Source organism: Tyto alba, unplaced genomic scaffold (assembly GCF_018691265.1).
Source record: "Tyto alba isolate M040663 unplaced genomic scaffold, T.alba_DEE_v4.0 Super-Scaffold_10, whole genome shotgun sequence".
In the NCBI taxonomy this organism is placed as follows: Eukaryota; Metazoa; Chordata; class Aves; order Strigiformes; family Tytonidae; genus Tyto; species Tyto alba.
In genome coordinates this window covers 6,951,821-6,973,920 of record NW_024881262.1, presented here as the reverse complement: position 1 = coordinate 6,973,920, position 22,100 = coordinate 6,951,821, and the positions used below count along the sequence as shown (strand labels likewise).

Below are 22,100 nucleotides of genomic sequence, written 5' to 3'. Positions count from 1 at the left end.
TTAGTGCTGGGTATTTAGCAATGGCAGGTAAGCTCCATCCAGAACAGGCTGATCTGCTTTTTGTAGTGCTTTTTCATCCCAAGATCAGAGGAATAAGGATGCCACAGGTCTGATCCTCTGGTATCAGGACCTTATTTCTCTCCTAGGAGTAAGGTCTTAAAGATACCTCTGGGGATAAACACCCCTCTAGTTCTTTTTTTTTTTTTTTTTTTTTTTTAGTTTAAAGGGCATTTGTGCAGCAAAAGTTTTCTGGGGAAGGCTCTATCTTGGAAGGTCCCCCACCTCAGATGAGGCTACCCATTATGAATTAGGTCGTCAGGAAAAAGTCCATCAATTGCTTGTTTTTACGTTTTTCTTTAAAATTTCCTCCTTAGAATACCAGACAATAAGGGTGAGGCCCATTCAGAAAGTAACAGCGTCATAATTTAATAGTTTATTGTCTCATTACGTTACTGCATTTCTGACCGGGATGCCACTGTGACTCCATATACACCGCATTTGTTGGTTCCTTTGCTACCTGATTCCTCAAATATGTATCTCTTCTCTATTAAAGGAGCCAACCCTTTATCACTGAAGTCTCCATTTATGTTTGCTCTTTACTTAACCTTCACTGTACCAACCTGAGCTGGTTTCATCTTTATCTGATTGCTTGGTCACTTTATTATGTTTTTTACTGCAGCTTAGAAGCCCCTTGAATTCTGCTTTAGTTCATGTAATTCTCATCATGTGGTTCAGCTCCCCGTGGAATTTTTTCTCCTGCCAGCAGCAGTTATTTACTTTCTCTTTCTGCATTTTTCATTGTCACTGAAACACCACCTCCGACAATGTTCAACCTCCTCTAATCCCTTCAAAAAAACCCCTGCTGTCGGTTATTTATTTATTTACTTCCAACCTACTATAAACTTAAATAGCATTTCTATGTCCACAGAGTGCATGTTGGCACAGATGCCCAATTTGTTTCCCATAGCTACATGGCATGGTCTCATATTTTTCCGAAGAGTCAAGCAGGGAAAAAATTGTTTTCTTTTTGCCTTTACTTTCTTAATTGTTCAAGAAGCCCCCAACAGACACAGGATAATGAGAGAGGATTTTTACCTGCTTTCTTAGCTGATGACTCAATATACCCATTTCTTAGTGCTTACACAAAAAGGTTTTGGGCGGATTTCAAGAATAGCAGGAAAAAACCTTTTGTTGCATCTAAAGTGTTGTGACAATACTTCATGTTGATAAGAGCCCTCTTTCTCTTTCATTAACCGATTGTTTCTCCGTATTTTAATGCACACAGCTCTACTTGGGGACACAGCTATCTGGCTTTTGAACATGGGAGATCAGGTAGAGATGAGGTTCCATTTTGTTCCTTGCCTTAGTGCATGCTAACTAGACTGCATCACACTTACGGTTTCACATATCAGAGATCATAGAATGTTTTTTCCTGATGATGTCTCATACTAATACTAGGTCAGGTCCTCAGAAAAGGACTCTTCAAGTGATAAGAGTAATTTGTAAGAAGCTTGTCCTGGTCTCCCTTCTTAGAGGTGGGTCAACAGAAGTTCATGAGAAGACAGGCCTGGAAGGGCTCTGCTGGCTTCTCAAGTCAAATCACCTGCCATTATACACCTTTGTGACACCTAATACCCTATTCATAAATTGAGTAAAATCCACCTTAGAACTAGTATGCTGAGTTTGTGTGTGTTGGGGTTTTGATAGCGGGGGAAGGAGCTACAGCGGCGCTTCTTCACCAGCTAGGCTTTCTGCCTTTTCTACTCTAGGCAAAACAGATTGCAGACCTTCAGCCTGAATTATAAGAAGCTTAATTGCCACCTCAGTCTTATTTGTACCTATTTATATGCAATGGTCCTTCTGTTATCATTGTCTTTTCTTTCTCCTTCCCTTTTCAGTTGTTTGTTCTCTTTGGAATTTAGCCCTGCATTATGTTTATTGAGAAGAAGAAAAAGCTTTTGGCATTTTCATTAATAGACTAATCAAACCGCACTTCTCTCAAAAGAGGTATCTCCTACCATGCTGGCTTCTCTGCTCCATGATGCTTGGGTTTAAATTAACCTCTCCAAACACAGCTGACTGGAGCTATCTGCAATACTCCAGAGAACTGCTGACCAGAGCTCCTTTTCCCTGTGCAGTGCTTGATTCTCTCCTTCAGCTAATGGAAATACCAGTTCATTGGCTCAGCTCTTTCTTTTTCATTTGCTTTCATATCTGGAGCTCCTAGATTATAGCTTCATTCCTGCCATTGGTCTCCAGTGCATGATGTTTTATTTCATACTATTTTACAATTATATTAAAAGGGGTATTTATATTTTTCTAGAGTTAAAAGAAAACTAAGCTTTTTTCTGTTATTATTCTTGCAAGATGTATAGAAAGCAAGAACAGCATTGTTATTAAATTCTTGGTCTTGATACAAGAACTACGTTGATAGCAATTTTGATAACACTAGGTGCTTGCCTAGTGAAAATTTCTGCGAAACCAAGATCAAGATTAAACTAAATGATAAAGATTCTTTGCCAAGAGAAGATAATTTTAAAAATGGGACACCATTTATTTAAAAAACAATGTCATTCAAAACTTTCTCTTCACCCTGTTCAATATATAATTGGACCTGAAATCACCTACCTGAAAGTGTACGTAAATGGCAGCATCAACACGCCACCATATGTAACTGCCAGAACAAAAGTCTGCTAAAAATACTGGAAGTGGTTTTGAAAATTGATGCCAATTCTTGGAATTTCAGACACTGAAATACATTCAAAACCCTGATTAGATGAATGGAAATTTCACTCTGATGGGCTGAGCATTCAGATATGCAATGGCTACATCTTGTCAGGAATCTAGGCCAAATTGCTTCTGAAAATCTCACTAGGGTGCTTATTTGCATTTTTGGCATCAGAATACTTTTGAAAATATGGTGGTAAGGCTGCCATCCATCAAACACTTCAGCAGGTGCTGAGATTTTATGCAAGCACTTGGCTGAGTTCCTATATTCACATGCTTAAAATTTACCATGTGCCTAGCTGCCTGGAGGATCAGAGACCACCTCTGCAGGTTTTAGTCCCTCAGGATTATATATTTGAAAACTATGGATTTGCCTAGTCTGCAAACAAACCTTAAGCTGACACACTGCACAGTTTCCTCAACCTCTTCACTGAAACTTTAAAAGCAATCCATAAACGTCAGGTAATACTTAACAGAGAGGATTATGGAAAAGCCATTTCCAAATGAGAAAACTGCATTTATGTTTATCTGCTGTCTCCCCTTCACATATATTATGACTACAGATTTATTTATCTAGTACTACTAGAGAGATTGTGGCAAGAAAGTCTTTTTTATTTCCTCTATAAAGATTGTCAGCAGCATTATCTTAAAGGTGCCGGATGCCATATTGCTTATAGTATTACCAGCACAAATATATATGATAAGCCTCAAGGCATAGGACTCAAAGGATAAGTGTGTTTTCTGTGACTCTCTTCTAACCTACTCGCTTTTGCTGAGAAAACAGGACAATCACTGCGCGTGTTCACGTGGGATAGAGAAGTTGCATTACGCCAGCCTACTCGGCCGTTTGCAGAGAGTCGAGGAACAGTCCCAAGTGATTAATCAAGCGATGGCTGAGCTAGCAACCATTCCCTACCTGCAAGACATCAGTCAGCAGGATGCCGAACTGGTAAGTATTTATTTCTAATACTTGTTTTGGCCTTTAGAGGCAGGGAGCCAGGGAGGGAAGGGCTGGGGCAGAGCACTGCACTGCAATTTGCTCTGGAAGTAATTTTTCGAATGTGCGGACCTGAAGTAGTTTTAAAATCCTACTGCAGTGCCTTGTCAGAGGAGGTGCTAATCACCTGCAAGGATGACTTTTATAGAACCAGCATGACTCATCTGTAGGCATATTTTTAAAACATCTTCTTTTCCCCCAAACCTCCCCAGATCAGTCTGGGAAAATGATTGCAATTATTCAGATCATGCTACTTTAAGATATCTAACATCAGAAGCCACCTGCAGCAAAACAGGCCAAATCTAGTTAAAGCTGAGGAGAGGGGGGGAAAAGAGAGAAAAGATTTTCTTTCCTGGCTCCATCTACAACTTGCTCCTCATCTCTGAATAAAGCCTGAATAAACCTGTCTGCCTGCTGTGCTTTTGTTTTCCCTTTGTAAAATAAGGGCAGTGATGCTAGCAGGGCTGTTGCAAGACAGGAGTCATTAATAGCTTGATAGTATGTCAATAAACTGCAATCAGAAAGTACCGTATGGTTATTCTTCCACGAGGCTGTCAGGTTTTCTGATGGGGAATGGAGGAAGCTCACGTACATGAAAATTTTAAGCATTTCATTCTAGCCAAAAAAAAAAAAAAAAAAAAAAAAAAGAAAAAGAAAGAATAGTCTCTCCACAGTCCCTGCATTTAAATGCAGTCCAATTTTGATGATCCAACTTCAGTTCACTAAAAGCTCTTGGTTTTCCCAGAGCCAGTCCCTTGACATTTGTTTGCAGTCCTGCAAAGCTCCTAAGCTCTGTAGAATGAAAGCTTCACAGCAGCTTGCTTTAGGGAAGACAAGCAGTGGCCTGCAACTGCAGGAGGTGGTTGCCAAACTTTGAAGTCTGGGCTCGAGATAAGGGGAAAACGACATTGCAAAGAAACTGTGTTATTAAAAGACATTCTCTTTTTGATGCAAGTTTTCTAGTATTAAACTTCATCAGGCCCACATTTCAAGGCTGACTAAAGGGTCTGGAGTTATTGGTAGATACTTCAGTGATAGATTTTTCTCCAGGGTCCAATATTTTCAGTACATCACACGTTAGGCACAGGCTATTACACTGTTGACTGTATCTTGTCATGTAGTAATCATAAACCTAATATCCCTGAAAAGCTTTTGGGGGAGGCTCTAGGCCACCCAGGACAAAGGTCTTCAGTCTCATAAGGGTACGACTGGGCAAAACAAGGATCTATGCTGGGAGATTTAAGTGACAGGCTGTAAATCTTTCAACGAAACACATATGCTTTGTTTACTGACCCCAAGGTAAAAATGTTTTTTAAAACAATAAAGGCAGAAAATCTCTACCAGCTACCCTGTCCAGAGCATTAAAATGTATTAATTCAGCATTCATTTATTTTCCTTTGTCCTGTCATTCTGCTGTAATATATATCTTTAGTCTGTGCGTGTAAATGGAGGCTCAGATGCTTTGTAGCTAGAATATTTTAGCAAACTTCAGGCACCACAGTGTTAAGGCACATGACTGCAAGTAAGAACTTACAGAGTGACTTCACCAGGGAGTGATTAATGGGCTTTACCTTTCCTGGTGGCACCAGCCCACATGGCACAGGCTCCTCTTATGCCAGTAGGGACCGTTTCCCTACCACATTGCAAACACATCAAGCACAAAACTTTGCAGCCCATCGTTGGGTCTGCAAACCCAAACCATCCAGGGAGCAAGGAAAAGATCCTCGCTTGCTGAGCATCCCTGTCCTCCTCCTCATTTCACTGGGGTCCAGGCAGGATGAAAAATTTGCAGGACTGGGCTGTACAGGTATGATTCGGTGGCTTTCAGTGGATGCTACAGAGGCGGGCCCCGCCACGTCCATGGGGTCAGAATCACAGCACCCATACTGACTCCATGTGCTTCTCACTTTTCTGCAACATTTTTAAGAGATAGCTGATTTTTTCCATGAAGAAAACTGAGCTGGACAAATTCTAATCTCACTTGTACTAATAAAAATTTAAAGTAATTCCTCTGAGGTCATTCTGACTTTACATTGGTAAAACTAAGATAAGGCTTTATGACCAAGCAAGGCAGTTAAATTGAGTGAGTTAGAAAATGCTAAAGATGCCAAATGCTTATTATCACGTACAGTATAAGTTGTATAAAGTTTAAAGCACACTGAATTTATAATAGTGCAATTTGCACTGATATAGCAAGGATCCCAAAGGCATTTCAGTTATAAACTCTTCTATGTAAATGTCTTCCTGTGACTAAATAAATAGAGTTCTAATCTATGGCACAGAGAACCTTAACTGAGGCTTTTTTAGATCAGTATTTATTCATAGACCCCAGGAAAATAAAGATTTCAGTTAGCCTGAACAGTTTAACATAAGTGGAGAAAAACCCTGAAGAAAATCTTTCCAAGGTTTATGATTTTAATGTCACCGTATTTGTACATCATAAATCAAGATGTAATCTTGTTTAAAAAGAAGAAAACTATTTCGGTTTAAATTCAAATGAGGACAAGATATTTTTAAAAATGCAGCATTTTTCCTTGGACGGGATTTTCCAAAAAAGATGAGCTTTGGGAGAATTACTGTGGTTTGCCAACTGCCCACTCTTGTAGCATGCACATTTTACCTGCCAACAGAGCTGATGAAAAACTTTGGTTGATAAAAATTAAAACCAGAGCACCTGCTGGGCACTTTTCACTGTCATGTATCAGTATCAGTGCAATTTTAATTGGAATAGTTTCTTGTTTTAACTTTTTACGCAAAGCAGTGAAACCTCCAGCCTGTTTGCTTTGTCACAGGTGGCCCCTTAGGGGTGACAGACCACCGTCCCAGTCCCAGTCCCAGCGGGTGCTGTTTGACTAGTCCTTCAGACAGAATCACTCCAAGAAAAGCAATGGAGAAATCCTCCCCTTCCCCTGACCAGTTCCTCCTCTGCCTGGTTTGACGTAGGATCTGTGCATTGCCTATTCTGCCCTTAATACCCTTAATCTCTGGGCTCTGTCTATTCTGGATTCATAGAAGGAGATTATCTCTCATAAAAGTATTGTGACGGAAAATTTCTGACAGGTTCTTGACTCTTTTCACGTTAAAGTCAGAAGCAGAAATTTGCAGTTTTGTTTTTCATCAGTACTGACATATGATGTAAAAAAAAAATAAGTCTTCATGAAATGTTTGGGCCAAGTTTCAATTTAATGGCTGCACAAGCACAGAGAAAGCAGGCTGGAACCAATCATAGCAAATTTATTTAGAGATTCCAAAGAAGATTCCTGCATCCTTTATGCAGTGTTGGGACAAAGATAAAGGATTTTAACTTCAAATACCTGAATGCAAAAATAAACATGAGGAAAAACAGATCTGCTCCTTGAACCTCAAGGCAGGATTTTTATATCTTGTGCAGGTGAGCCTAAACACTGATGTTTTAAGTTTCATCACCTTATGTACTCACACTGCTGCCCATCTAGGTATAGAAAGAAGAGACGATTTCTCTATGAATGCTTACCTTGTCCTGTCCAGTTACTTGCAGTGAGTAACAAATTTGCAAGAGACACCAAAAACTATTGTTTGCGTTCACTTTAACCAACTAAACATTTTGGAATAAACCTAATAGAGCACAGCAATATCGTGGGTATTAAATACAAGTTTCTCCCAATTTATTTCTAAACACTGATGCTAAAAGCTGCTCATGGGAAGACACCCTGGATCCAACTCTTGTCTCTCTGTTACCATATTAAGAGCAACTGAAATATTTTCAAGTGCTTGGGAAGGGTACAGGGTGAGGAAATGCTATGACTAACCTGGAAGGGTACTGGAGTGCGGCAATACTACAAGTAACCTGAATTTTAGCCTTCCCTCTAACACTAAGGACTGATTAGCAAGTATTTTCCTACAGCTTCTCTTTATAGTTTACACTAGAAATTGTCAGCCTTATTTTTATGCTCTGTTATGCTGAATGATGGGGAGAAGGGAGGGTTTGCCAAAGAAAAAGGATAGTAAAAGCAGGGAAAATGAGCTAGATACTGCCAGCTACAGTAAAAGCATCTCAGCTTTAGTGTTGTCCTCTTGTGAGGTTTTACATGCTTCCTTAAATTATGATACATTAGCCTTGGGAGAAAATACTAAAAAGCATTCATGTACGACACAGAATATCCCAGACAGCTAAAGAATGAAATATGAAGCCTTTATTCTTTACAGCCCAAGTCTTCCTTTACTAAGTATAAACATTTACTGCATTAAAACGTATAGGCTTAAATACAAATTTTCCGGAGGATTTTTTCCCATTGTTAAGTATTTTATATCCACAATAATACAGTGTAATGGCTGAAGCAAAGATGAGGTGGCAGTGCTCATTGTGTGAAAGATGAGTAATAAAATCATCAGCGTACAAATGATTTTTTAATTAGGTTTTAATCTGTGTATTTAGAGAAGTTATTTCTGTGTGAATTCCACACTGATAATTTTTATCTTGGTGCCACAGCTGCAGTCGCTAATGGCAGATGCCATGGACACCCTTGACGGAAGAAGTAGTGATAAAGGACGTGTGTGGAATAAAATTCAGAAGGTAAAAACCTGCAGCAAAGGGCAGGAGAGTATATTGTTCCTTGGGGAGTACATGTCCACCTGAGTCATATCTGTTCAAAAGGTAGAAAAGAAAGTAGGTGCCATTTGAAACCTGACTGGGCGCCTTGAACTCAGGTATTGCTCAGCCATAAATACACATTTATTATTTGCTTTAGCTCCTATGGTTGATCTTTGCCCATGTTAATATTCTCATTTGGTTATCCAGTTAAAAAAAAACACAACCCTGTATAGCTTATTTTTGGCTGGTAATTACACTTCTCTTCCATCTTTATTATATGGGGTAGTGTGCTAATTAGGGAGGAAGGAGGGGTGTTGTTAGGGAATAAAATTCAGTCCAACAAATTAGCTCCCTTAGTGGAGCTCAGATAAGGCTTTGGTGATGTGAGATGTAAAAGACATGTAAATGCCTTTCTGGAGACTCTGCACAGCAACCGGTCAATTTAATTCTTAAAGGATTTGTGAAATTCAGAGTGTCTTGTATTGTTTCTCTGTACAGTTGAATCTGACCCAATGTAATGAATAATAGGTCAGGCTGGGATATAATAGGAGTATCTTACATTTTTACAAAGTCTTTCAAACCAGAGCAAATCACAGCTCTGGGCATTCAACACCATCAACATTCAGCCACTTCTGAGGAAAAGGATAGCAACGCATCACCAGGAAGGGAAAATGCTACTAATGGTTCAAAGCATTGGCTTCCCCTATGTCTTACAGCTCCATCAGATCCCAGGCAGACACACGCTCACTCTGGGTTGCATCTGTGGTGGCAGGCTGGAGAACAGAGTGCTTGAATTTCTACACTGGCAGGACTCGAAATTGTCGCTCTTTGGGATTTAGGGTTTACAGACAGATCTCAGGGAATATACTGAAAACCCAAACCCTGGCTGCACTGAGTCAGTGTAACCAGGATAAGAAAATATGGCAGAGATGTCTGAAAGAAGTCACAGGGGTGGAGGGTCAAGGTATTTTCAGAGTCCATATTTCAAATTGATTTGAATTAAAATTTCAAAAGGCATTTCCTCTGAGAGAAAGTCTGAGTATTGCCTTGGTTAGCTGTCAGATCAGTGGCTCTTAATGAAATTTTCCAAGTATAGAATGTTTTCAGAAATTAACCAAAACTGAAAGGCCCAAAATTATAGACAGACTGGGTTTCATCTCTCTCAAATGCTTGTGAGGCAAAACAACCGATAAATATTCATACCGCGTTTACATTGCACCAGGATAGTCTCTAAATCTCTCACACCTGCCTACGTATCATATGAAAATCTTTTGCAACACAAATTCTACGTATGATATGAATTATATATATTTATACAATTACATACAAATCTCCTGCCACATATAGTAAACATCGATAACTAGATGAATGCAGAGTCAATGATATATTTACAACTAGCTGTATGTCTCTAGAACTTATCCTCCACATTTTCATACAATAGACTTAAATACCAAAGAGAGTTTTCCAAATTTTTTCCAAACGTCAGGATTTTAATCGACGGTTAGATGCTTGAATAATGAGCCCAATTTTCACAATTCTGAACAACCACTTTTCAGAGGCTGCTGAGGAAGGATCACGGCTGAAAGTTAGACCAAGCACACACATATCTAAATATTAAAGGTTTATTAAAAGTTTTTTGGTGGTACCAAAAAGATTCCCACATATTTCAACAGACAGTGGCTAATATTTCTTTGTAAATTCAGTAAAACAAAGTATTTTCTGTCACTGTATTCATATGTATGTATGCACATCCTTTATATTTCTCTGGATACTTTTACTTTCAGTATAATCTTAATGGAAACCAAGTTAACATTTAAAAATGGACTGGTGTCCCATATTACTCCACATGAATCTGTGCATAATTCAATATTAGGGAATAAAATTTATTGAATCCATGAAAATCTGCTCTCTGACATTTTAAAATTTGGTACTTCAAAATTTGTTTACATTCTAAACATAGTTTTGCATTTCATTTTTGACAACTCAGGTAACTATTTGATTTGAGGCTTCTTGTTACAAACGGAACTTATGGTTTGTTTCATAATACAAAAATAATTTTCTATATTATATCAGAAAAAAAAAGAAATGAAAAGCATCATCAAATATTTCTTTTATGCTTTACTTTTTTCCAAAATTTAATTTCAACATATTCAGCACGTTCTTGGGAAAAAATTCTCTTTAAATAGAGGAGACAGAAAAACACTCAGGGAGATTGGGGTTTTTTTGGTTGGATTTTCTGTTGGTTTGTGGAGTGGTTTTTTTTTAAATCAGTTCTAATTAAGAATGTTACACTAGGTTAAAGAACTCTAACACATTACTAAGAAGGAGGATTAAATCTGATGATTAAAAATTGATGTGATGAGGATTACCGCATGTCACTTGTGCTAGAACGAGTTTGAAAAGTTCAGTATTTCTTAGTTCACTCATCATGTGAAGCTGATTGTAGGAACCTACAAAGAACCTTCACACAGATCTAGTTACAAGGTAGTTATTTGTATTTTTGCTATTGAATTAATTTACATATATTGGAGAGCGAAAAAGAACATAAAGAAGTTTATACAATCAGCTATAAACGCAAAACTCTGGAAAGCTGACAGCTATGCTACCACCAATGAAGTTTGGCTTTTGCAATGGAAACAGCTGTTGCACCTAATGAAAGCACTCAAAAATTTTCTCTAATGCAGCAGAATTATAGCAGTGCCTATTTTCCAAATGGTTAAAGGGTCTGTCAGAATTGCCATTACAAACCACTGTTTTCAGAGTTTTATATTCTAAACTCAGCCATAAAAAATTCATTCAGGCTGAAATCTGACACAGAAGGGCACAAAGCCTAACACTCAAACACTTTTGCTTTTGTCACAGTGGAGGGCTTATTGAATTAATTTGAAATTATTCTGGGCAATTCTGAATTTACATGGCTGACAAAGTAGTAATATATGTGTAGTGTTTTGGGTGCTGTGTTTCTCATCCAATTCACTGACAAATTTATGTTTTTAAGCAAACTAATTTATCAGATGGGCTAATTAGTTTTGGAAACTTTAAATACAAAGAAATGAAAAATGACCTCGTAAGTAGCTGAAGAAAATAACATCACTGCACAGACGAGGCCTTTCTTGAGATTCCCAGGCTACGGACTCTTCAGGTCCAAGGAGAGCTGACCTAAAACAGCATAGAATGCTTCGGGAGGTTAAGAAATATCCTCCTACAGAGGCTTTACTCACTTATATATCCCTGAAGAATACCTTGGAGGCAGAAAAAACAAGCCAGGACAGTCTCCCAAAAACACTATTCTCCGGGATTTTACTGCCACTTTTCCTTGCAGTCCCTTGGATAAAATATGAGCTTTGTATCAGTGACGTGGGCAGACACACACCTGGGTCTTTCAAGCAATTAACGGAGGAACTGAGTCCCAGTCTACTTCAGGAACATGGGCATTCCTAAAAAAATTTTTACTGCCTCCCTTCCTTTTATAGATGTCAGAAATTCCCAAACTGAACTTGCTGATGGCCAGACTGCTGGGCTTACAGAGGATTCAAGGCACTGTACTAGAGTTTAGGAATTATTATTTGTGTAACTGGCTCTGTCTAAATTGTGTTATAGGTTGAATCGCGAAGGTACTTAAATATCACAGTCAGCATGACATGAAAATGGACTTCTCTGAAGTCTCCCTTATGAATGGGAAGCCCACCTAAAGTAGATAATAGGAAACGTTATGGGAAAGAGCATCAAACCCTCTCTTTTAAAGGCTTAATTCTTCACCAGTGAACAGAGGTAGAAATGTATTTTTGCTTACTGGATTTTAAAGTGTAAATTCTCTTCTTAATTCAAATTACATTTGAATTTATTATTTTTAAAAGACTGATTTAGCCCAGTGGTTTAAGCAGTGACCTCTGGTGCACAAGGCTGAGCAGCAATGAACAGGAAACTTCCAAGAGAGACTGAGGGGAACTTATCTGATAACTCAGCTTGGTCCCACAAGACTCGGTCCAGCCACTGGGTCTTAAGCAGATGTGGACACTACCATAATAGCCAGGTCTGGCCATGATTGACTAGCTGATTTACTGACATAGTTATATACGGTGTGACATCTGACGTGAACATGAATGCTGGGACTAGTGGTAAAGCTTGACCCTGAGTAACTCAAGGAACCAGATCTCTGCATGGCCACTGCAGGACTTAGCAGCTACAGACAGGCAGAAGGGTTTAGAGTATCTCAGATACATAAAATGGCAGGAAGGCTCCCCCTTTCCTCTATAGGGCCTTTGCTTCTCTGCAGTCTTGTAAGAGAAAAAATAAAGAAATAAACAGCAATTACTTTCCTATCTCATAAGAATAAACTCATTAATAAAGCCTCACAATCTTGTTACAGCGAGAGGCATTTCATTAAATAAATAGGTCCTTTAGAGCATATCAACCCAAAACTTTTGATATCCAAAGAGAAGAGAGCCGTATAAGTGCATGTGCCAGTATGGCTCTGCTTCCCCTATGAAGATAATAATGTAGTTCTACTTCTCTCCTCCATTTAGCCCCTAGGCTTTCATAGCAGTTTCATAGGATCCTCAACATCATTTGAACAGTCAAAGGAGAGACGGGAGTTGGCAAATAAACACTTTCCTATGCTTCCACATGTGAGACACTTCATAAAACCTTCGCATCTGAGTTTACCTCAAGGGCATCACATACTTTGCAATTTAGATAAGTTATTATGCCCATCATTTGCTGAGCTCAGTGGAATGCCTGTTTCATAAATCTGAAAGCAGAGCAAACATGGATGAGTGAATAAAAGAACAGATGTAACTTACATAAGGATAAGTATATAACAAAAGATGCACTAATATATGTGAATATGAAATGAAGTAAAATTAGCCTAACTTATTATATAATCTTTTAGCCAGGCACACAGATTTTCAGCAGTTGACCTTTGCTTACTACATCTCTGCCTTCTGCAACAGCAGGGGAACACTATCTGATGAACTGTGCTCTTCCACTGACATTATCTCTTAATTGAAAATCAAGCCATGGAAAAGGGCCATAGACTTGCTAGGCTTTCGGTCAGCCAGAGGAGCAAGGAGGGAGATTCATAGTATGTTGATAGAAAGTGGACGTGTTGCTGAATAGTATTGCGCTGGCTACTACGACAGTTACTTGATGTATATGACTTTGTAACGTCTTGTAAAGTCATTCAAGCCCATGCCACAGCCAGCAGGAACTGTGCTTGTTCTCAGAGCATGCAGGCTTCAAAAAGTTGTTGCATTTGGGTGGGCTCTTTTGACTCAAACTTGGCAATTCCCGAACGAATAGAAGGAAACTGGTCCCTGATTTGTTCTCTTCTGGGGGCTGTGATGCAGCCTTGTGTTCCGTGAACTCATGGACCCATTGTGAAAAGGGAAAGCAAAGGATGGGAAAGGATAGGAAAAGTGCATTTTCTGGAACAGGAATGGAAGTCTGATGTGTAACATCTAATGTGTAATAGAATCAGAAGAGTGCAAAAGCAAAAGCAAAATAATGCTAGTGGCACTGATTCGAGTAGACTGAGAGTGACAGAAACTAAAAGCAGAGCAACCAGGTAGAGATGCAAAAAAATTTTATTAGAGTTGACCAAAGGTTGGCTTCATGCTAAGATTAGAGAAAACATATTAAGACGTTCAGAAAAGGATTAACTCAGAATCAGTGACAGCCTCAAGAGGGACAAGAAGTAACTGTGGCAGAGGTTTCGAACCTGACACTGAGTTAATTTTTCAGACCAGGCAGAGGAAGTTAGGAGAGCATGTTAGCAGAAAGTGAGATCTGCCCCATTGAATCTGAAGTGACAGAACAGAAACATAGGCAATCAACGAGTCCCATTAATAAATTCAGCCCCACTGTAAGGACAATAAAAGCGTGACAGCATCGCAGAGCTCTTTGTATAAGACAGAGGTGACAATGGGATTTCGGCAGTTATCAATACTACTGGTCCCTAAAATCAATTCCTGCCCTTGTGACTCTCTGGTCCTGTGTCTTGCATATGAGAGAAGAAAAGATGCCCCAGCAAGATGCCTACACAGCACTCAGCTACACTGGAAGAAGCAATTGCATTCTGCCCATTAACCACTCTCTAGCCATCGGTATTGAATATACAGCTGAGCTATTTAGTGACCACACACCGAACAGCTATACCTCTGGATCACAGCTAGACCAGTATTTGCAAAATAAAAACAAAGGCCTTGACTACTAAGAAACTGTGAGCTTTTGGGCATACAAGGTTTTATTCAAGTCTGAAGCAGGTGTGGGAAGTTTCAAGTTTGCTGTTCCACACCAGAAGGAAAGTTTCTATACATAAAAGCATGGTTTTTTTCCAGCTAAATCAGTTCGTCTAATAACAGATACAATCTATACCCGTAATGCTTAGGCCATCACAGCTACAACAGAACACTGCTAGTGCTATTGGGAAGGAGTGTTTTGTGATGAGAAAGGCTTTGGTCTATTCCACCAAGCTACAGGGTGTGATAAGTCACTGCAATAATTTTAAATAGCAGCAAATCTAGCAACTGAGCAGTAAATGTCCTAAACATTGGAATAATGTAGCTGGTTGTAGAAGCCTGGCAGTTAAATCACAGGCAATTCCGGGCATTAATAATCCCCACATAAGGATTTAGATAAACATTTCCCCAGCCCTTGCTAATCATGCTGTCAGTTATAAATGAGCAGCCTGCTTACCTGCTGCCCTCTACCCGAGAAGGTCTCCAGACCCGTAAACACTCGCTCCCAGGTATTGTTACTGCTGTGAAAAATAGCATGAGTCAACAAGACTGCTCATAGTAAACACTGCACTGGACAGTGATTTCAGAAGACTTTATAAAGTACAAAAGGATCATCCGAGTTGTAAAGTAGTTAATAAGTATAATTCATTACCAGCATCAATATTAGTTTTATTCAGTTCCTCATCAACAAACATTCTTTCCTCCATCTGCTTCTAACATTGGAGCTTTTCTAGAGTGCTAAGAAGGTACTGGCAAACACTGGTTTTCCACGTTTCACTGAACTCATCCCTTCACAATGAAAATACACAACAGAGATGGCTGTCAGACTTCTTCCTTTAAAGAAAGGCAGCGTACACAAACAAGGCATATGAAAATACAGAAATGGAGCACAAGGGACAGCATATTTATCTTTGGCATTGGCATCTGAAGCTATGAATATTTCTAGAAGCGGGTCCAAGGCAAGAGTTGTGCAGTCAGTTGCTTTACATTGCCAAACAAATGTAGGGAAGTGACTCTGGCCTGCCTGAGGCAGTTCAGATCGTGTGCTACTGTGCAAACCCACTGGCTTCCAAAACACATTTGTGCTTCACTTAACACACAAACTAAAATCATAATTTTTTTTCCAGATACTGAGTGATGTCTGTTCTAAGGGACCTAATGGAAGGTACAGATTGGGATGTAATTTTTATTAAAATACCAGTAGCTTTTCTTCTGCACTCTATACAGCCATCCCTACTTACTCATAGACCCTTCAAGTACTGTTCCTTTGGTTATATTCACTCCAAAGAATGCTTTAGCAAGTAGCTCTGGGAGACAAAGGAAAACGTTGAGAGGTACTTCATGTTTAAAGGCAGCTCATTTGCTTTCTATTACTAATAGCTCCCAAGTAACAAAAATAGATTCTGTGTGCCAGAAGATCCTTTTTGCCATTACATGTTATTTATAGCTCCTGCATATATTTTCAAAAGGACCTGTTTCTTATTTGAGAGTGACTCCCCCGATTTGTATTGGGATTTAGGAAGTTTGGATCTTTAGGCATTATAGAGAATGCATATACATGCATCCGTGCAAGACATACTTTTATGATTTTACAGTCTACAGGGTCTGCTTGCTGCTCATCCATCTAAATTTTTTTCTAAATAAAGTTATATTCCTATGAGAGTCTGTCCTGATGGGATCCTGTCTCTTTCTCGTTTCATTCTAAACTCTTTAGCAGGTACTATCACTGATATCTTGCATTTGCATTCAAACTAATGGCAATCTCTTAAAAGACACGTGTGCTTTCAAGTTAGGTGGTGACGAGAATAGCTCCCCTGGTTTTGGATAATCTACGCAGCTTCCTTTGTCTTACAGTCAGTAAGCCATCGAACACAGACATCTGTTCCTTGGAACGGCCTCCCTGCAGCAAAGGCTCACAAGTTTCATGTCACCTGTGGCCCATCAGGACTTGAACAAAACCATGCTGAATGATGGATGGTATTGCAGTGCTCCCTCAACGTAGCTGGCACATATCATGTAATTAGGAACCATATGTGGGATGTCTTATCCTGGTGAGGGCATAAGAAGAGCAAAAAATATACTTGCATTGCAGTATTTCAGGGCAAAACCAGATGCATCCGGGCAAGTTCAGAATATTGATAGGGCATTACCAGAAATGCAGTAAGTTTTTCAGGAAAGGAGATGTGAACTTCCCACGAAGCCCTGCTTTGAAGAAGAGGTTGGTGTAGATGACCTCCAGAGGTCCCTTACACTGAAATCTTGCAGTGATTGTAATTCAGCTGCAGCCAGAAAGTGCTGCTTACATGTCCCTTCACACCGCGAGTGGATCAGTCAGGATGGCATCCAGAGAGCAGGGCTGAATGCTCACAGCAGCAAGTCTCCCCCCTTTATCCATCACTAGACAACATGTGCAAAAGGGCAGGATTAGAAATATTTTTATATGCTCCAAACAAGGCCTGTATTGTTCCTTATCTTTGTGTGGATCTATATAATGTCATTTCCAAAAACTGCTGTAGGTCTGAATCAAATCCTAGTCCAAAGGGAAAACATATTGCCTCACCTGATTAGACCTTCTGTAGTTCATCCCTCCAGCTAATCCTGTTGCATTGCCTACTACCCTCTGTGTTTTCATTGCAGACATAAACTGTATTAGATAAGTGAGCTGAAACCATAAGCACTTACAGATTCTGCCCAACCTTAGAGAACAATGGAAAACCATTTCAGTTAAAAATGAGCAGATCACCTCAATATTTGCACGAACCACAGATCATTTTCTTCTCCCAGCAAAGTCAGAACTGGGATTCGGAGCAGACTAGTTGACTTACAGTCCATCCAGGTACTTCAGGCGCACTAATTATGATTTTCACCTTCTCACTCCATGTCAGAATAAAAATGCCTTGATGTGCGGCACCGAGAAAAGGCAGACACAACCCCGCTCGTTCAGCTGATTTTCCCCAAGAATAAAAGAACAGAAATACTTTTGAGACATGGCCTGTCGGTTCTGCAGCTCTGTGCTGATGTCTCAAGAATTCAGAAAAGGTTGTGCCATCGAGGCCAGCAGTTTCTTGGTCCGAAGGCACACATGGAGGTTTTGTCCTTCCCATTCACTCCTCTGGCTTAAAAAATTGTGTCATTTCTTTCAGGTGGGCCAAGCAAGTTTGCTTTTCTTGCCCTGTTTCTCGTTTTTATTCAGCCACCAGCCTAGAGGCCTCTCTGTCCTGACATAATTCCCCTAAGCACTAGGCAAAGCAGACCCAGCATTAGCCCATTGCTTTGATTCCCCAGGTACATTCCTGAACTCCTGGGTATAAAACTGAAGGCAGACAGCTGAAACGCTAACACTATATATCTGTACTCCTGCAGAAGCCCAGATGTTTTCTCGGTGTTAATTCCCTTGCTTTTGTTCTCTCTCCCAAAATCAACAATTTCTACCATTGATACATTCCACAATATATTATCAGTGCAAGAATTTGAAGCACAAAGGAGAATTTTGGGGCAATGTAAAATAAACGCATTATTAACACAAAGAGCACAAAATAAAATCTACTGAGTACCTAGTTCATTTTCAAATTTCTATCCCCAGACCCCTACACTTCTCTGCTTAGCTTGATCCCAAAGCACCTATAGGTACCACATGGATGTGCTGTGGATTAAGCATGTAATTTGCCTTAAAGGGTCTTTTGTTTCTATTTCTTCCCTCTTTCCATTTGATGTTCCTTCTGTCCATTCCCTTTTTTTTCCTGCTCTCTGCAGCTGATCACAGGGACCAGACTAAAGAGAGGGAGGAAAATCCAGTGAAAGAAATAGGGTCAGGAGCAGCCTGGAATCAGGAGCTAATGAGGAAGAAAGTGAAGGAACTTGAATAAATGGGCAGTTGTGCACCGAGGAGCATTGAGCTGGACCAAGGCACTAGACATTGATCCAAAATAAAAGCGCTGCCACTGCACCACTGGGAGTAACTGGGAGGGGAAAATGCTCAGGATATCTTGAATGTAAAATGTCATAGCAGTGGAGGATTAAAAATAGGTTGAAGCCCAATTTATCTTCATAAGTTTTCAGGTCACCAGGCACTTGAGAAAAAGACCATGAAGACACTGTATAGCTGGGTAGGTGGGAGTAGCGTGGTTTCATATGTTCAGGAGAGTATTTAAAGGACTGCACTCTAAGGATGTCAAGCAGCAAGTTCAGCTGCCGAGCGCTGAGCACAGCCCCTGCAGACGGGATGCGATGCCGCTGAGCAGCTCCCGCGCACAGACCGCGGCACACACGGACACCCCCCGCATCAGGGGGCCAGAGGTGGGGAAACACAGTCCAAGTACAAATAGGGCAAAGGTCTGACCCAACGTTCTTCATCTCTGTGAGGGTTGGGATCGGGCCCAAAATGAGCCTCGTGTGATCACTGGCAACACCAGCAGTGAATGCTCTGCGGTGAGCCACGTCCCGCAGAGCTCGTCACTTGGGCTCCAGGGCTGCTTTAGCCTACACAGTAGCTGCAGGGTTCAGCTATAAAACCCTGGGATCCAGGCTCAGCATCAGCCTGTAGCCAGCTATCGCTCTGCTTGCAAACAAGTCACAAGTCTTTTCCAAAATCCATTTTCCTACAACAGCTGTTGCTCTAACACTGATCACATTTGGACTGGCTGCAAACTATGTCCTTCCACCTATTCCTATCCACGTGGATTCTTATTTAAACACGGAGGGGGGGGGGGGGGGGGGGGGGGGGGGGTTGGGGGGGGGGTGTGGAAATAAACAAAAAACTCAAACCAAAAAAAAAAAACAGAGAAAAAGTGAGGCTATTGATTTAAAAAATCTGCATTTCCCAATGAGAGCCCCAAAGGTGGCTTCACTGCCGTCAGACAGCAGAATCGCGGGCACAGGGAGGTTTTAAATCAAGGCAAAAAGGCAGAACATAATGCTTCCAATTTACTTTCTTAAAATGAAATGTGCAAGCTAAAAAGCCATGAATAAGCACTACTGAACACTGCAGCCACTGAAAAGAGATTTTTTAAAGCCATTCCCTTCCCCCCCCCCGCTCCTTTATCTTGTCAAGAGACTGTATTTTCATTGTGTTTGTATGGTAATTTAAATCATGCTAGTGCTCAGAGCATACAGTGTAATTGTAAGTCAGCAAGGGTTTGAATGCCATCACTGCTGTGCAAATAACATCATCAGCTCATCAACTGTGTCAGTAACATTGCAATTATGTAAGCAACTATTATTTCCACCCCTGATACACCATATTAGAACTTATTTTGGGGGCTGGAGCTGACAGGTGTTCTATGAATATGAAAAGCACACATCAGCAGCCAAGCCATGGTTCAAGGTAGGAACGTCATTCCACCAGGGCTTTCTGGTGGTATCACCAGCTGTGTGGGCACTGCTGGATGGTCCTAAAGGAGCTGCTGTAAAAATTTTTGCTTTTCTCGTGCCCCCTTTTCCCTCACCCCACACCCTACCCATCACCTGAGACCCGTTCCCTTCCTCTTACCACCCTTTGTGCCCACACAAACACAAGCACTACCCCCAAAATAGAAAAGATTACTTTTAACTGCAGAAAAAAAAGTTATGTAGACATTTTAATTTGCTCTGTTGCAGAAGAGTCTTGAGGGTTTGGTGGCTGTTTTTAATATGACTAAGCCCCTGGACTGGAGCTCAGCACTAAGTGATTAGTCTTTCTGAGACTTCCCATGTGCTTTTGGCCAGATCAATGATTTCCTAAGCTTTTATTTCAGCTTCTTAAAAATGAGTCTAGCATGACGACTCCTGTCTCTAATCCTCCGCATGTTTATATGGTGAGCACGCCGGAGCAGAGCCAGCCCGTGAGGCTGTCTTCAGACAGCCCCAGCCGCCCCGTGCTCCTGTCGCAATGGATCTCTTGGCCAAAAAGGAGCTTAAGCCCACGAGCAAGTGTCCATCAAGGTTCACCAGCACGGTAGAAAACTCTTTTCCATGGCATCATGCACAGCGCTACGTGAAGCCAATCTGCTGAAAATGTCACCCCTGGGGAGGAGGAGGAGGCAGAGCCCCTCTCCCAAATGTGTTCCCTGTGCCCTCAGCACCCCAGGGAGGCAGATGTAACTGCCCATAAACTTTTCTGCTTTCCTCCTTTGCTCTCTCACACACGCACACCCCTCACCAACACAAGCCACGGCCAGAGCACACGCACAGCTTCAAGTTCAGGGCTGGGGAGCACTTTAGTAACAGCTCAATATATGAATAAATACAATAGGAAGACCCACTCAGATTAATTCACAGTCAGCTGTTCTGTGTTGTGCCTAAAGAGGCAACGCTCCACTGAATGCATGTCAGGATGATAGATTCAGACTTTTTTTTTAAAAAAAAAAAAAAAAAAAATTCAGCTTAAAATGCAATTGGAAGATTGATTCTTTAGATGCTTGCATTATATAGGGTCTGGGTCTTGAGTATAACTCAGTGTGAAGGGAGATGATTCTCACCTTCACCTCACAGAATCGCTGCATATCGCAAAAGCTGACAAAGGTTATGAATAAAGGGAAGGTGTGAGGAGAGACAGACATAGAATTATGAATGCCTGGTATTTACAGAATACTTTACACAGTACTATTAATCCATATTTTTGGTTGTTTTGAAATCACCCTTGCAAGGAAGATGTGTCTACCTGAACGTACTCTTTATTAGAATAATTATGTTTTTATTTTGGGGGGACACGGAGATCATCTATTCTTTTACTGTATTCACTAGTGTATTATATTCATGGGAAAACATATTTATTCAGAACTTCATTTTGATTTAATAGAAAAATGGTTCTTGCCACAGCAATGTGAAATACTCATTTTTCTCCATGTGTTGATTTTTGGCATATAAATGCCAGAAGCCTCTGTTCTCTTTTCTTATCAAGAAAAACTTGCCTGAGATTAATTTCCTCATCATCCCTTCCTTTTAAAGTGGCTGTTTTTCAATGCCATTTAAAGACAGAGTTGTGATAAATTCCTGTTTTCAGTGTACAGTTTTCAATGAAAGAATCTATTCCACAGCAGTAAGGTAATTGAATCCAAATAGAAAGAGACAAAAAAAATTATTAAATCAGGTACCACTACTCCCGCCAAGTGTATGAGAAGTGCCTTCATGTATTTGTCTTTCTAATGACAATTAGTTTTGAAATAAACTACTTGCAAAAGTTTTTAAAATGTTTATAGAGGGGAAGGGACATGCTTCTGACACCACTTCTTTATAATTGCAGATTGGACTAATTGAAGACTACATATACCAAGTAGAAGACAATTACTTAAAGAACAAAAGGCTGAGGACAGCTAGAACTGAAAAAATGAAGAGTACTCAAAGTACCCAGCAATATTAGAGACTAGGAAATACAAAACTGTCCCTCACCAGCCCTAAAGACATGGTCACACAGCAAACAAGAAAATTAATGCTGTAGGTATTTGATAGATAGGTCAACAAAAGCCACCTTGTCACTTAATAAGCCTTTCCCTCACTATGGGGTATCTTTAGCAAGACACTTCTGCACTTCATTAGTCTTAACTGGCTGGAAAAAAAAGTCTGTGAAAGGCTTAAATTGTCTTGTTTATTT

The 22,100-nt window shown here is 40.2% G+C and overlaps 1 protein-coding gene across 1 annotated transcript in view; it reads left to right on the top strand.

Annotated features, from left to right (window-relative positions):
* The window catches only part of SPATA16 (spermatogenesis associated 16), a 98,243-nt gene extending 76,369 nt beyond the window's left edge, over positions 1-21,874 (top strand). Inside the window, 3 exon segments of the mRNA XM_032981914.2 lie at positions 3,512-3,676; positions 8,193-8,276; positions 21,753-21,874. Of these exon segments, the coding sequence (XP_032837805.2) occupies positions 3,512-3,676; positions 8,193-8,276; positions 21,753-21,869 (366 nt within the window). The 3' untranslated portion in view covers positions 21,870-21,874.
* Positions 21,875-22,100: the final 226 nt, after the last annotated feature.